Raw genomic sequence first — 13,096 nt, forward strand, 5'->3', positions numbered from 1 at the left:
CTGCAGATTCTGGAAATCTAAAATTTAAAAAAAAATGGATGAAATACCCATCAAGTAAGGAGAGAGAAATAGAGTTAACGATTTAGGTCAGTGAGCTTACATTAAGACTGAGAAAACAAGAACTCTTCCCTCTTTCAAGTTAGAGCATCGTAAGTGCTCCATGAGGTACCAAGGTTGTTGGATGTGGAACTAAGGCCTTTTTACTGTTAGGACAAAGGATGCAGTTCTCTGAATTTATTGAGTTTTCATTTTAGAAGTAAGGGGGTCTGATTTTATTTTGCACTCTTCCTTGCAGATGACCCAGCAGCGAGGTAGGGAGAAGTTAGCTCTTTCCATTCAATGGTGCAACATGCTATCAAACATTGGTTTGCAATTGCATATCCATACTTGTCAAATTCACTTACATACACAGCTGTCCAAATATCTTCCATGCATACATGGAAATTATGCTGAAAGATGTAAGCAGCCTTCTCTAATTACATTACAAAGATGTTAATAACCTCCTCTAATTGTTTTAGGTATTCAGTCTTCCAATTCAGGGAGCTCAGAGGATAATTCCTGCATGCATTTGAAAAAAACAGAGCACGTTTCCAGGTCCCCAAGTAATGCTACTAAACTACAGGTAACTGAAAACATCAAGCAATTAAAGCTGTATTAGCCACATTATAACGCTGTTATACACATTGAAACATAACAAATAGAAATAAATTTGCTACTGAAAATAAGCGTTTAATATTGTCTAATTTGCTGCTGTGAACAAAGTGATACTTATGTTGGGTTGGAGGAAAACTGCCAATTTTGCTTTTTCTTATATGTTTTACTAGATCTGAACAGTTGCTAGTCAACAGGTATATCTGTGTATTCAAAGTTGTGAAACATGATTTTGATAGTAGGAAAAATGGCCAGGCACAAGACAGCATTAATGTTGATCTCTAAGGCCAAACCCATCTACTCACAAAGTACAAATTCACCTGGTAATCACTGTAGTTGCTGACAGTTGTTTTTGTCTAAATGGAGAGTGCAGAGGAAAGAGTTTTTTTACCCAGCAACAATGAAGGAAGGGCAGCATAGTTACCGGTTGGGGTGGTGTGTGACTGGAGTGGAACTTGCAGGTGGTGGTGTGTCCATGCATATACTGCCCTTGTCCTTCTAGGTAGTAGGGGTCACCGATTTGGAAGGAACTTCTGAAGGAGGCTTGGTGATATGCTTCTGTTCACCGAGTAGATGGTACGCACTGTTGCCACTGTGCTCCGGTGGTGGGGGAGGGAGTGAATGTTTACAATGATAGATGAAGTGTATATCAGGCAGGCTAATTTGTCCTGAATGGCATGAGCTTTTTGAGTGTTGTTGTAAGCTACACTCATCGAAGTTGATGCAGAGTATTTCATCACATTCCTGATCACATTCCAGTGGAGTCACAAAGTGAGTGACTCGCCACAAGTATGTTTATGGTCATTGGTTACCCCCAGGATATTGGTGGGAGAATTAAGTGATGGCGATGGCTTTAAGTTTCAAGGGGAAGTCTCTAGAGTCACTTTTGCTGGAGATGATCATTACCTGGTACTTGTTACAAATGTTACTGCCCACTTATCAGCCAATACTAGAATTTGCTGCATATGGTCACAGAATACTTTATTATCTAAGCAGTTGCAAATGGAGTTGAAAACTGTACAGTCATAGAACCATAGAATGGTTCCAGCACATAGAAGGTCATTCTTATCTGTACCAGTTCGCTGTGCAAGAGCAACTCAGCTAACTCCATTCCCCCCACCTTTTTCGCTGTAGCGCCCCACACTTTCTTGTCTTTTCAGATAATTATCCAATTCCGGTTTGAAAGCCACAAATGAATTTACCAGGTCATTCCAGAACATACCCCCACTGTGTATTTTTTTCTCTCTCATGTCTCCTTTGGTTTTTTTAATCAATCACTTTGGTCTGATCGATTGGATTTTTTTGTTGAATGCAAGCATGTAGCCCTGTGTTTGTACCTTTCCCAGGTTGGTGCTATATTTCTGGTATGCCTGGTGCTACTCTCCTACATTCCACATTCTTCCAGAGTTGTGTGGTTTTACAATTGGTTGGTCAACGGCAGAATCAGGAAACACAATTGGGTGGAGAATTGGTTTGATGCCAAAACCATGGTTCGCGATGGTTTCACGCCAAATCGCAATTCTTCGTCGCCTCGACAGCAGCGTCAATGCGTTCCACTCCGCATATAAAGAAAACACCCCTGACATATCATTAGTGGGCCTGACCCGATATTCTCCGGGACCTCCACAATTCACCGCCTCCACCGGTGCGAATTCCCGACAGCGAGGTACACATGTGCTTTTAAAAATTGTGAAACCGGCGCCGTGGCTGATGAGGGAGAGAGAGAAGGTAGGACATGGAGAGGCGCAACTGTCGGCTGCCGGGCCATACACTGGCCAGCCTGGTCAGAGTGTACATGGTGTGGGACAAGGGTTAATGCCAGGGACACAGTGCTGCCTAGTCACCCTGGCCGCTTTGAGGAGGTAATGCAGTTTTCGGCCGGATGGTGTTACGTGTGGCACTCACCGCCTCTGCCACCTGTGCCCAGGCATAGTGAATGGTGGCAGCTGGCGGCCTTCTTCCCGGGCCGGGGTACAGGGTGGCCTGCCTCTCCTCCACGGCGTCCAGGAGGGTCCCAAGCTCGGCATCCATGAAATGTGGGACCTCTCTTCTTGTTGCCATCTTGTTGGCTGGGATGGTGTGCGTGGGGAGTGAAGTGTGTACCTGCGGACGCAGCTTGTCAGCCTCCTGAGTGTCAATTGTGAATCCGGTGGATCCGGCACCATTTCTCATTGGAATCGATTGAGTTCCACATGACGCCCGTGCTAGCCCCTTGACAGTCGCTAAATCAGTCCAGGTGGGACTTCCAGTTGCAGCTATGCCTAGGTAGGTCGCACGGTCGGCAGCTCCCACCGATAACGGACTTTTGGGCCCTTTTAAGGAGCTCCAGCGGCACTTTGACGACGATTCCCAGTGTGGGAAGGAAACAGTGAGGGTCCCCCATGCTGTATGGAGTGGACCAGGAGTGGGGCGGTCAAAAAAGCGGCTTTGGAGAAGAGAGGAGAACGGGCGTGAAAAAGCAAGATGGCGGCTGGCGGGGATCAGGCAGCGTGGGCCCAGTGGTCACAGGAGCAGCAGGAGTTTTTAAGAAACTGCTTTGCGGATTTAAAGGCGGAGATGCTGGCCCCTATGAAGGCGTCGGTTGAAAGGCTGGTGGAGACCCAGAAGATGCAGGGGACGGCGAACAAGGAGGTGCAGCAGAAGGCCTCTGATAATGAGGACGAGATTCTGGGCCTGGCGGTTAGAGTGGAGGCGCACGAGGTGCTGCACAAAAAATGGCAGGAGAAGCTGGAGCACCTGGAGAATAGGTCAAGGAGGCGGAACCTGCGGATTCTGGGTCTCCCTGAAGGCGTGGAGTGGTGGGATGCTGGGGCGTATGTGACCACGATTGCTGGGTACGCTGATGGGCGCGGGGGCTTTCCGCAGCCCCTGGAGCTGGATGGGGCGCACAGAGTCCTGGCAAGGAGGCCGAGGGCGAACGAGCCGCCGAGAGCTTTAGTAGTAAGGTTCCACCGCTTCACCGACAAGGAGTGTGTCCTGCGATGGGCGAAGAAGGAGTGGAGCAGCAGGTGGGAGAACACCGAGATACGTATTTATCAGGACTGGAGTGCAGAGCTGGCCAAGAAGCGTGCAGGATTCAACTGGGCCAAGGCGGTCCTCCACGGAAAGGGGATGAAGTTCGGGCTGTTACAACCGGCGAGGCTGTGGGTTACATATCAGGACCGGCAGCACTATTTCGACACGCCGGATGAGGCGTGGTCTTTCATTAAGAATGAGAAGCTGGACTCGAGTTAATGGACTGCAGTATGTTGTGGGTTGTTGGTGGGGGGGAGGGGGGGTGGCGGTGTTATGTTGGGGTTCTCCCCGTGTTTTCTTGTGTTTTTGTGGCCCCTTTGTCCTGGGCCCTCGAGGCTTTGGGTGAGGTCGCAGTTGGGAAGAGCTGTGTCACAGGAAGTGGGGTCGGCCCAGACAGGGAGCGCGGTTTACCCGCGAAATGGTGGGGCTGGCAACTGAAGCTGGGGGTTTGAGTGCATGGTACTTTGTTTTGTTTTTCTTTCTCTGTTCACATGGGGTGTAGGGGGGGACTCTCTCCACCCCACTTAGGTGGAGGGGATGGGGGAGGTCCATAAGACCATAAGACATGGGAGTGGAAGTAAGGCCATTCGGCCCATCGAGTCCACTCCACCATTCAATCATGGCTGATTTCAACTCCATTTACCCGCTCTCTCTCCATAGCCCTTAATTCCTCGAGAAATCAAGAATTGATCAACTTCTGTCTTAAAGACACTCAACGTCCCGGCCTCCACCGCCCTCTGTGGCAATGAATTCCACAGACACACCACTCTGTGGCTGAAGAAATTTCTCCTCATCTCTGTTCTAAAGTGACTCCCTTTTATTCTAAGGCTGTGCCCCCGGGTCCTAGTCTCCCCTGCTAATGGAAACAGCTTCCCCACGTCCACCCTATCTAAGCCATTCATTATCTTGTAAGTTTCTATTAGATCTCCCCTCAACCTCCTAAACTCCAATGAATATAATCCCAGGATCCTCAGACGTTCATCGTATGTTAGGCCTACCATTCCTGGGATCATCCGTGTGAATCTCCGCTGGACCCGCTCCAGTGCCAGTATGTCCTTCCTGAGGTGTGGGGCCCAAAACTGCTCAAAGTAGGGATTTTGGAGACTTCTCGGGGTATAAGCTGAATGTTGGAAAAAGCGAGCTTTTTATGATACGTGCAAGCGGCCAGGAAAAGAGACTGGGAGAGCTACCGCTTAAGATGGTGGAGAGGAGCTTTCGCTACTTGGGCATTCAGGTGGCTAAGAGCTGGGGGGTCCTGCACAAGCCCAATTTAGCGCGGCTGGTGGATCAGATGGAGGGGGACTTTACGAGGTGGGACATGCTGCCGCTTTCCCTGGCGGGCAGGGTGCAGTCTGTAAAGATGACGGTCCTCCCCAGGTTCTTGTTCGTCTTCCAGTGCCTTCCCATTCTCATCCCCAAGTCCTTTTTCAAGCGGTGGATGGTTTTCGTTTGTAACGGGCGGATGCCCCACCTTGTTTTGTTAAGTTGTTAAATGGTTATGTTGTTTTCTGTTTTATTGCTATGTTTTCTTTTTGTTGTTTTTTTTTGTAGTGGTTTGTAAAAATTATTGAAAAATTTTGAATAAAAACAAATTAAAAAAAAAAAATCAGTCCAGGTGCAGGGCAGTTTTGCTATCGTGGAAGTCCACAAATCCGACCCCCGGCGTCAACACTTAGCCGCAAGAACAGGGAATCCCACCGACGGTCTCTGAGCTGTTGCATGCATCGGTTGTAATGAATTATGCAGTGCCTTCTTCCTTGCTCTCCTCATCCTCCTCCTCTTCTTCTGGAAATAGGAGGTGAGGCTGGAGGGATTTGGTGTGAGAGTTTGGGTGACAATGTGGATTTTGCTCCTGGGAGCCTGCAGTGTTAATGCTGGATATTTTAGGGTGCAGTGCACCTGGACACTGTAGAAGAGAGATGTATGTGATGAGATCATATGGAACTTCAGAGTGGGGATAGCTTTGTGTATTTAGGAATCGGGTAATGTTGTACATCTGTAAGGAAGGACAACATTTTTTGTGGCGGCAGTGGTCCCATTCACTGTGAGGAAAGCTGGAGGCGAGCTCTCCTCCGCCAGCCTTGGAAGCCATGAATGGATTTTATGTTTGTCAGACAATTAACTGCTTGAGGTCATAGTTTCCACCCTCAAGCGGGACGATGACCCACCTCCACGAGCTGCTGACTAATCAAATGGCCGACAGCTCTCCACTATCACCAGTGCCACCAGGATTGGTGGCTACTTCTACGACTGCAGCCAGTCCCTGCCAAGTAGCCATAGAGGAGGCTAGATAATGAGTAAGTCCAGTGTGGCAGGTTTCAGTGAGGATGGGAGAGTGCAGCTATTGAGATGGCGGGGTAGGGAGAGCTAGGAATGGCTATTTCCATTGAGAGGTGTATGGTCTCCCTTGGGCACACGGTGCCAAAACAGGACACACAACCCACCAACCTGCAGCAAAGCCACCAGGGTGTTGGCCACTGGTAAAACACCCAATTTTAAGGCCCCAACTGCTTTCCAGGCCATACCCACTGAGGGAGGGGATGCAAAAAATTTCATCTGGAGCTGCATTGGCAACAAACCGAAGATCTGGGCCGGGATTCTCCGACCCCCCCTCGGGTCTGAGAATCCCCGGGGGGGGGGAGGTGAGAATCCCGCCCCGCCACCCTGACGCCGGCTGCCCTATTCTCCGGCGGCATTTTTCGGGCAGCGGCGGGATTCCCGCCATGCCAGTCGGGGGCCTTTTACAGCGGCCCCCCCGCCGATTCTCTGTGGCCACAATGGGCCGAGCGGCCGTCCAGTTTTGGCCAGTCCCGCCGCGTGAATTACTCACCTCACGCACGGCGGGACCTGGCAGGTGAGTGTGCGGGGGTGGTCCTCGGGGGTGGGGGGGGTGGGGAGAGGGTTGCGGGGGGGATCTGACCCCGAGGGGGGCCCTCACCGTTGCCTGGCCCGCAATCTGCGGGCGCGCTTGTTCCATGGGGGGACTTCTTTCCTCCGTGCCGGGCCCCTGTAGGGCTCCGCACATTGCCCGGGAGCCGGCGTGGAGAAGAGAACCCCTGCGCATGCGCGGAAATACGCCGGCCGATCTGCGCTTGCGCGAGATCATGGCGGCCGTTCCGTGCATGTGCCCACTCGCGCTGGCCCTTCGCCGCCGGCTGGAGCGGCACCAACCTCTCCGCCGTCCACCTAGCCCCTGAAAAATCGGAGAATTCCTCACTTTCGTGGGTTGTTGACGCCGGAGTGGTTGGCGCCGGTTTTCCCGCCGATGTGGGAGAATCCCGCCCAAGATTCTCCAGGAAAATTGTACCTAATTTCTGCTTGTTTGCTAAAACTCCAGTTGTTGGTTTCAATGTGACTGCTGGCATATTCCAATCTATTGCGACCTGTTCCTCCCTTTGGCCACAATAACACTCATTGTTCTTTAATCCCAAAAATAGGAGAGCGCAGGGTTGTTTCATCTGCCCATCTTTGCAAGATTATTGGTTGAGGAATAATTTAAAAACCTAGTATCCCCTATAATTAGTCATTTGAATGATGCTACTGTCAGAGAACAGGGCACCAACATATTCTTTAGCATTCATGCCAGTTTATCAAATATTGTTAAAAATAGGGACGATCCTTTAAAACAGAGATGAGGAGGAATTTCTTCAGCCAGAGGGTGGTGAATCTGTGGAACTCTTTGCCGCAGATGGCTGAGGAGACCAATTTGTGCAAAGCTCTGCATAAGGAACATTAATTCATCAACTCTGTAATGTCCTTGTCAGATGGCCTGGTTCATACAAGAACCCTTGTAGCTAAAGCTATAAACAATTTGGGTGGTGCAGTGGGTTAGCCCTACTGCCTCACGGCGCTGAGGTCCCAGGTTCGATCCCGGCTCTGGGTCACTGTCCGTGTGGAGTTTGCACATTCTCCCCATGTTTGCATGGGTTTCGCCCCCACAACCCAAAGATGTGCAGGCTAGGTGGATTGGCCACACTTAAATGGAAGAAATGAATTGGTTAAAAAGCTATAAACAATTTATTAACATTAACTGTGGGTCAAATATGTACGAAACAACAGATGAATAACCGTTCCCTCAGCTTATTTTCATTCAAACACAATTTGGTCCCGAATCAGAGAAGATTCCACTGCAGAAAAATTACAGGTTTTAGCTTTTAACTTTAAATCAGTGATGAAATGATCTATGGACTCTTCTGTCTTCTGTAAACTGCCTTCTGGGGGTAAAATGTTTAGCAAATCTTCAAATTGGTTCATTAAAAGTTTTACTATCTTCATCGTTTGCAAATTTAAACGTATTAAACACAGCAATTGCTTCGGGCGCTGCCACTGTTAGGAGCATCGCTACCTTACACAAATCTGATTGATCTCCTAACCTTTCTGCAGTAAGACACAGATAAAGTTGCTGACCACATTACCATGAAATCAGACTTATTGGTGGCTTCAACGGCTCCATGTTGTTAATTCTTGCAGTCTGCAAAATCTTCAAATCCCTGTGGACCTCATGGCAGGCTTTCTCAATGTTTAATACCACCCAGCCCTGGTACCATGTAATGTTCTTGTTGGATAGCCTCATTTATATTACAAGAACACTTGTAGCTAAAGTTATAAATGATTTATTAACATTAACTGTGGGTCAAATATGAATATGCACAAGCAACCTCTCTCTTCCAGTTCCTCAGTCAGTCTGAGATAACCTGATTCTAACATTCACTTATTTACTATTGAGACTCCTAGTGGTCAGTCAGTGAAGTACAACACAACCATGATCTAACTACAAACTCTAGCCAATGTTTTTGGGTTGCTTTTCAATCCAGTTCCTTGTTCCTCACTCCACTGCCCCCCATCTGCAAGCTGTCCTGGATTGCTTCAATTTCCTATTTTTAACTGAATCCAGTCAACTTGTATTTTTATAGTTTTCATTGTGTTATTTGCTTCCTATTTTTATTTCAGTGGATGGGATGTCCCAATTTTTCTTTATCTTGGCTGGTCAGGATTTCATGACCCCTCTCGCTGACTGGGTTATCCAGTCCTGCAAAAGACAATGGAATTTTGAACAACTTGCTGCAGCTTCTGGTCCCACTCCCGCCACTGTGGGCAGCAAAGTTCCATCCAAGGTCTGTCTCCTTTTAAACTGAAGCTCCCAAATCAGCCATAATATAACCTCAGAGGGGAAAAAAGCACTTAGACTAAATAATTGTTTTAAATTCAGCATGCCCTCAACCACACATAAACAATTAAAAATTCTGTTTTTAACCCATCCTTTATTTTTATGTATGTAACAGATTGCTGAATCTTTTTATCTTCATATAATTCAGTTTGTTTTGTTTCAAGAACACCTGGAAATGAAACAAATCTAATGTTTTTTTTTAAAATGACCTTTCACCAGAAGCTGCTTTAGTCTACTGTGGCCAAACCAGTGGCTCTTTCAGGGTTGCCAGTAAAAACATAGGAACATAGGAGCAGGAGTAAGACATTTGGCCTGTTGAGCCTGCTCTGTCATTCAAACAAATCATAGCTGATCATTTACCTCTTACACAATTTTTACCTACTGTCACCTTGATATCATTAGTATCCAGAAGTGTATCGATTTCTGTCTTGAATATGCTCAATGATAACTCAAAAAATAATTAATTTTTTAAACGAATTTAGATTCTGGAGCCAGGAGGAGAAGGGTGCCTCCTCAGATTCGAAGGTGGCCAACCTAATAATAATCTTTATTGTCACAAGTAGGCTTACATTAACACTGCAATGAAGTTACCATGAAAAGCCCCTAGTTGCCACATTACGGCACCTGTTCGGGTTCACAGAGGGAGAATTCAGAATGTCCAAATGTCCTAACAGCACGTCTTTCGGGACTTGTGGGAGGAAACTGGAGTACCGGGAGGAAACCCATGCAGACACGGGGAGAACGTGCAGAATCCGCATAGACTGTGACCCAAGCCGGAATCGAATCTGGGGCCCTGGCGCTGTGAAGCAACAGTGCTAACAGCTCAATCGGGAACTGTATCAGGATACCCTTTTGGGTATACAGCTGAACTCACGTTTGCAAGCTTTATGCAAGGGGGCTTGCGGTTGAATTTTAAGTGAGCCTCATGTTTTTGGGTGAATGTTCAAAGCTCGCTATCCACTTTCCACCAATTTGTAGGCCTCTTGTCACAGGGGTACTTGGCTGTGACTTGTCGGTACCAAGCTCTGACCTGCGGGTACCAACCTCTGACCTCTGGGGAACCAGCCTCTGACCCAGAGGTACCAGGCTCTGACCCAAGGGGGACGGGATATGACTCGGGGGCACCGGGCTCTGACTTGGGCGAGACCAGGCTTCACTCTGGAGCACCAGGCTTGACTAGGAGGTACTAGTCTCTGACTCGGGGAGACCAGGCTTCACTTGAAGAATGCCAAAGTTGAGTCAAGGGTTTAGCCACTCAAAATGGCAAACTCCCGATTCAAAATGGCGAACAGCAAAGGCTGATGGGAAAGTCAGCCAACAAGACAAAAACCAGCAGCTGCAGGTTGGCTGTGTATTTACCTCTGGAAAGGCCAGACAATATCGATACCAGCAACCATCAGCATAACAAAACAACAGCCATCTGCATACTAATGAGCAATCCCCAGGAACAATAAGCAACATTTAGACACACAAAGCAAAACCAGACTCTTCGGTGCCAGCAGGAGCCTACACAAAAGAAGGTGAACGTGCACCTCAAGACCGCCCATCGATCAGGGAACCACTCCAGCATTGGAGAAAATCGAACCAAGCGATTGGGACAAAGTCCAATCACTTGGGACCAGGTACAGGGTCCGCCCCGAAAGGCAGTAAGCCCCTGGGGACTATAAGAATTGAGCCCCAAGTTCAAATCGCTCTCTTCTTCTCCACCTCTTCGCTCTCTTCTTCCTGCCCGGGTCACCCAGCAACAACGAACCAACATTGACCGTGACCGGAGCAGTGAAGATCGAAATCGTAAGTCTTAATTCAATGCTCGCTACAAGATAGGTGCTCCTAGCTACCAATCCGTACCAACTTCGAATCCCGCAGTCTCAGAACCCGAACAAAAGGCCATTTGTTTCCCTGACCTGGTGGGCCAGTCCAAAGTTAAGTATAGGCCTGTTAGTTGTACAAGTAGCTTAGACGTAGAATTTGTGCATGAGTAGCGATTACGGTGTATAATAAATGTGCTTTGATTTAAATCTTACTAATCGGTGTATTGGATTATTGATCATTACTCAGACTTGAACCTCGTGGCGGTATCATAAGGATACCTGGCGACTCGAGAGCAAAGGTAATAAAACAGAGCAATTGAACTAAGGCAAAATCAGCAACAAGGGTAATTACCTTGGGGGAGACCAGGCTCGGACTCTGGGGAGATCAGGCTTTACTCAGGCAACAGCCTGCTTTACTCGGGGGTCACCAAGTTTCATACAGGGGTCACCAGGCTTCACTCGGGGGTCACCAGGCTTCACTCTGAGGTCACCAGGCTTCACTCGGGGCTCACCAGTCTTCACTCGGGGGGGAGGGAGGGGGGGGGGGGGGTCACCAGGCTTCACTCGGGGGGGGGGGGGGGTCACCAGGCTTCACTCGGGGATCACCAGGCTTCACTCGGGGGGGTCACCAGGCTTCACTCGGGGGTCACCAGGCTTCATTTCGGGACAACCAGGCTTCACTCAGGGCACACCTGACCTGGGGAAGACTCCAGGGTAACGAGGGTCTGGTCGAGGGGGGGGGGGGGAACTGGGGAGCTGGGGTTGACTCCCAGGTATCAGAGGGTACAGGGGTGCAGACTGTTGTGTGAAAATCTCCATTCCTGAGGATGGCCTCTGCTGCTGGGCTACGGGCATCTTGGAAGAGCCTCACAGAGGGAAGGGCAGTGCAGGATAGGTCCGTTGTCACGGACTGACGTTGTGACGGATTTAGGTTATTCCGGACCTGATAATATTTTATTAATAGCCTATGCTCTAGGTTAACCCACCAAAAGAGGGAAATCTGTTTCTCTGCTAAGACACAAAATAGATCTCACGAAGGGAGAATGCTTTTCCGGGTCTCAGTTAAACAGGATCTCAGTTACTTTCTATGGGAAAAGTTCAGATACGTCTCTCATAACTAAATCGTACCTCTATCGTCGTGGGTCCTAGTCATTTTTAAGACTTCTTAAATAGTGTCTAGGATTTTGAACTTTGAGAGTAAGTCTGCACAGTATAATTTTAATCAAAGTATTTTTATTGTAAAAATACTCCCAATAGATACATACAGAATTGTAGAGTTAAAAAAATATAAGTTGACTAACAGTCTTTAGTTATCTGTTAATAATATAAAACCGTTAACAGTCCTATGTTATCTGCTAACACACTAACTTCTCTCAATGGAATGAGATATCTCAAACATGGAAAATCCTAAAGTATCTCCTATCAATTTCTAATACATTTCTAAGAAGTTAAACAGAAACGTACTTACAAAAACCTGAGGTCTTTGTCTGACAAGGCAAGCTGCTTTGAATAGAACTTTTCTCCCTTCAGTAGTACTGAAGAAGAGAGGGAGTGTAACTTTCGCTAAAGTGCCTCTTCTTTATATACATAAAATTATCTTATTGGTCAAAGACTGCACCTGTTATCTTGTCATTTATTGTTGGTTAATTACCTATAACCAAATGGCTAATTGGGTGTATTGTCGTCAGCATATGTTTTAATGATCTTAGTGCCTGCATGAATGTCAGGTACCTTAAGATATATTGGCATAAGGGACTCGTATAGAGGCCTGTCTTTTTTCAGTGTTGGCATGTTCTTCAGATACCAAAACAGACACTTCTTTGAGGGTGTTATTCTAAGTGTCAAGAGTTATATAGTTAAGGAAGGATTTGTGTATTTATTTATCTGAAGAATTTCCTGTCCTCATGGTTTAAATACTTATAGGTGCAGGGGAGTGATCCCAAAGAATTTATGGTGTGTCAAAGGAAGGTCTTTCTTATCCTATAATTGTTTGTATTAATGCTCTTTTGAAACCAGCTCAGAGTTTCTCCCAGCAGGTGGTAACCTCTACATGACCTTGAGCTGAAGTGGTTTTATTCCACTTTGAATTACAATGCTGGTTGAATTAATTTCTGTTGCCTTATTTCAAACCGAATTCTGCGGCGAACGTGATATTCATCACAATGTTTCCACTCAAACCTGTGGCTGTTGCTTCTGGAGGTCGGATGTTGACAAGAGAAGGCAAATGGAAAAACATGTCAGTGACCATTACCCAGCTGCAGCTGAGACCGATCAGCTATAACTCAGTTGACATGCCCAGTTTATACCCACTCAAGATCACTTATGTGCCTGAGTGCCATTGATTGCTGCTCAGCACTTAACCCTCGGGACACCAACATCCAAAATCACTAGCTATAACGGTGTGCCTATATCATTGGCTGACTGGGCAAGCAACTATATACCCTTAGAGAGC

General features: G+C 47.4%; 1 protein-coding gene across 5 annotated transcripts in view; it reads left to right on the forward strand.

Annotated features, from left to right (window-relative positions):
• Positions 1-13,096, forward strand: part of LOC140419553 (uncharacterized) — a 215,735-nt gene that overhangs the window by 167,585 nt on the left and 35,054 nt on the right. For all 5 annotated transcript variants that reach the window (XM_072503474.1, XM_072503458.1, XM_072503464.1 and 2 more), the window contains one exon: positions 519-622. In XM_072503474.1, coding sequence (XP_072359575.1) covers positions 519-622 — 104 coding nt within the window. The remainder of the gene's footprint in view (positions 1-518; positions 623-13,096) is intronic.

Source organism: Scyliorhinus torazame, chromosome 1, assembly GCF_047496885.1.
Source record: "Scyliorhinus torazame isolate Kashiwa2021f chromosome 1, sScyTor2.1, whole genome shotgun sequence".
In the NCBI taxonomy this organism is placed as follows: domain Eukaryota; kingdom Metazoa; phylum Chordata; class Chondrichthyes; order Carcharhiniformes; family Scyliorhinidae; genus Scyliorhinus; species Scyliorhinus torazame.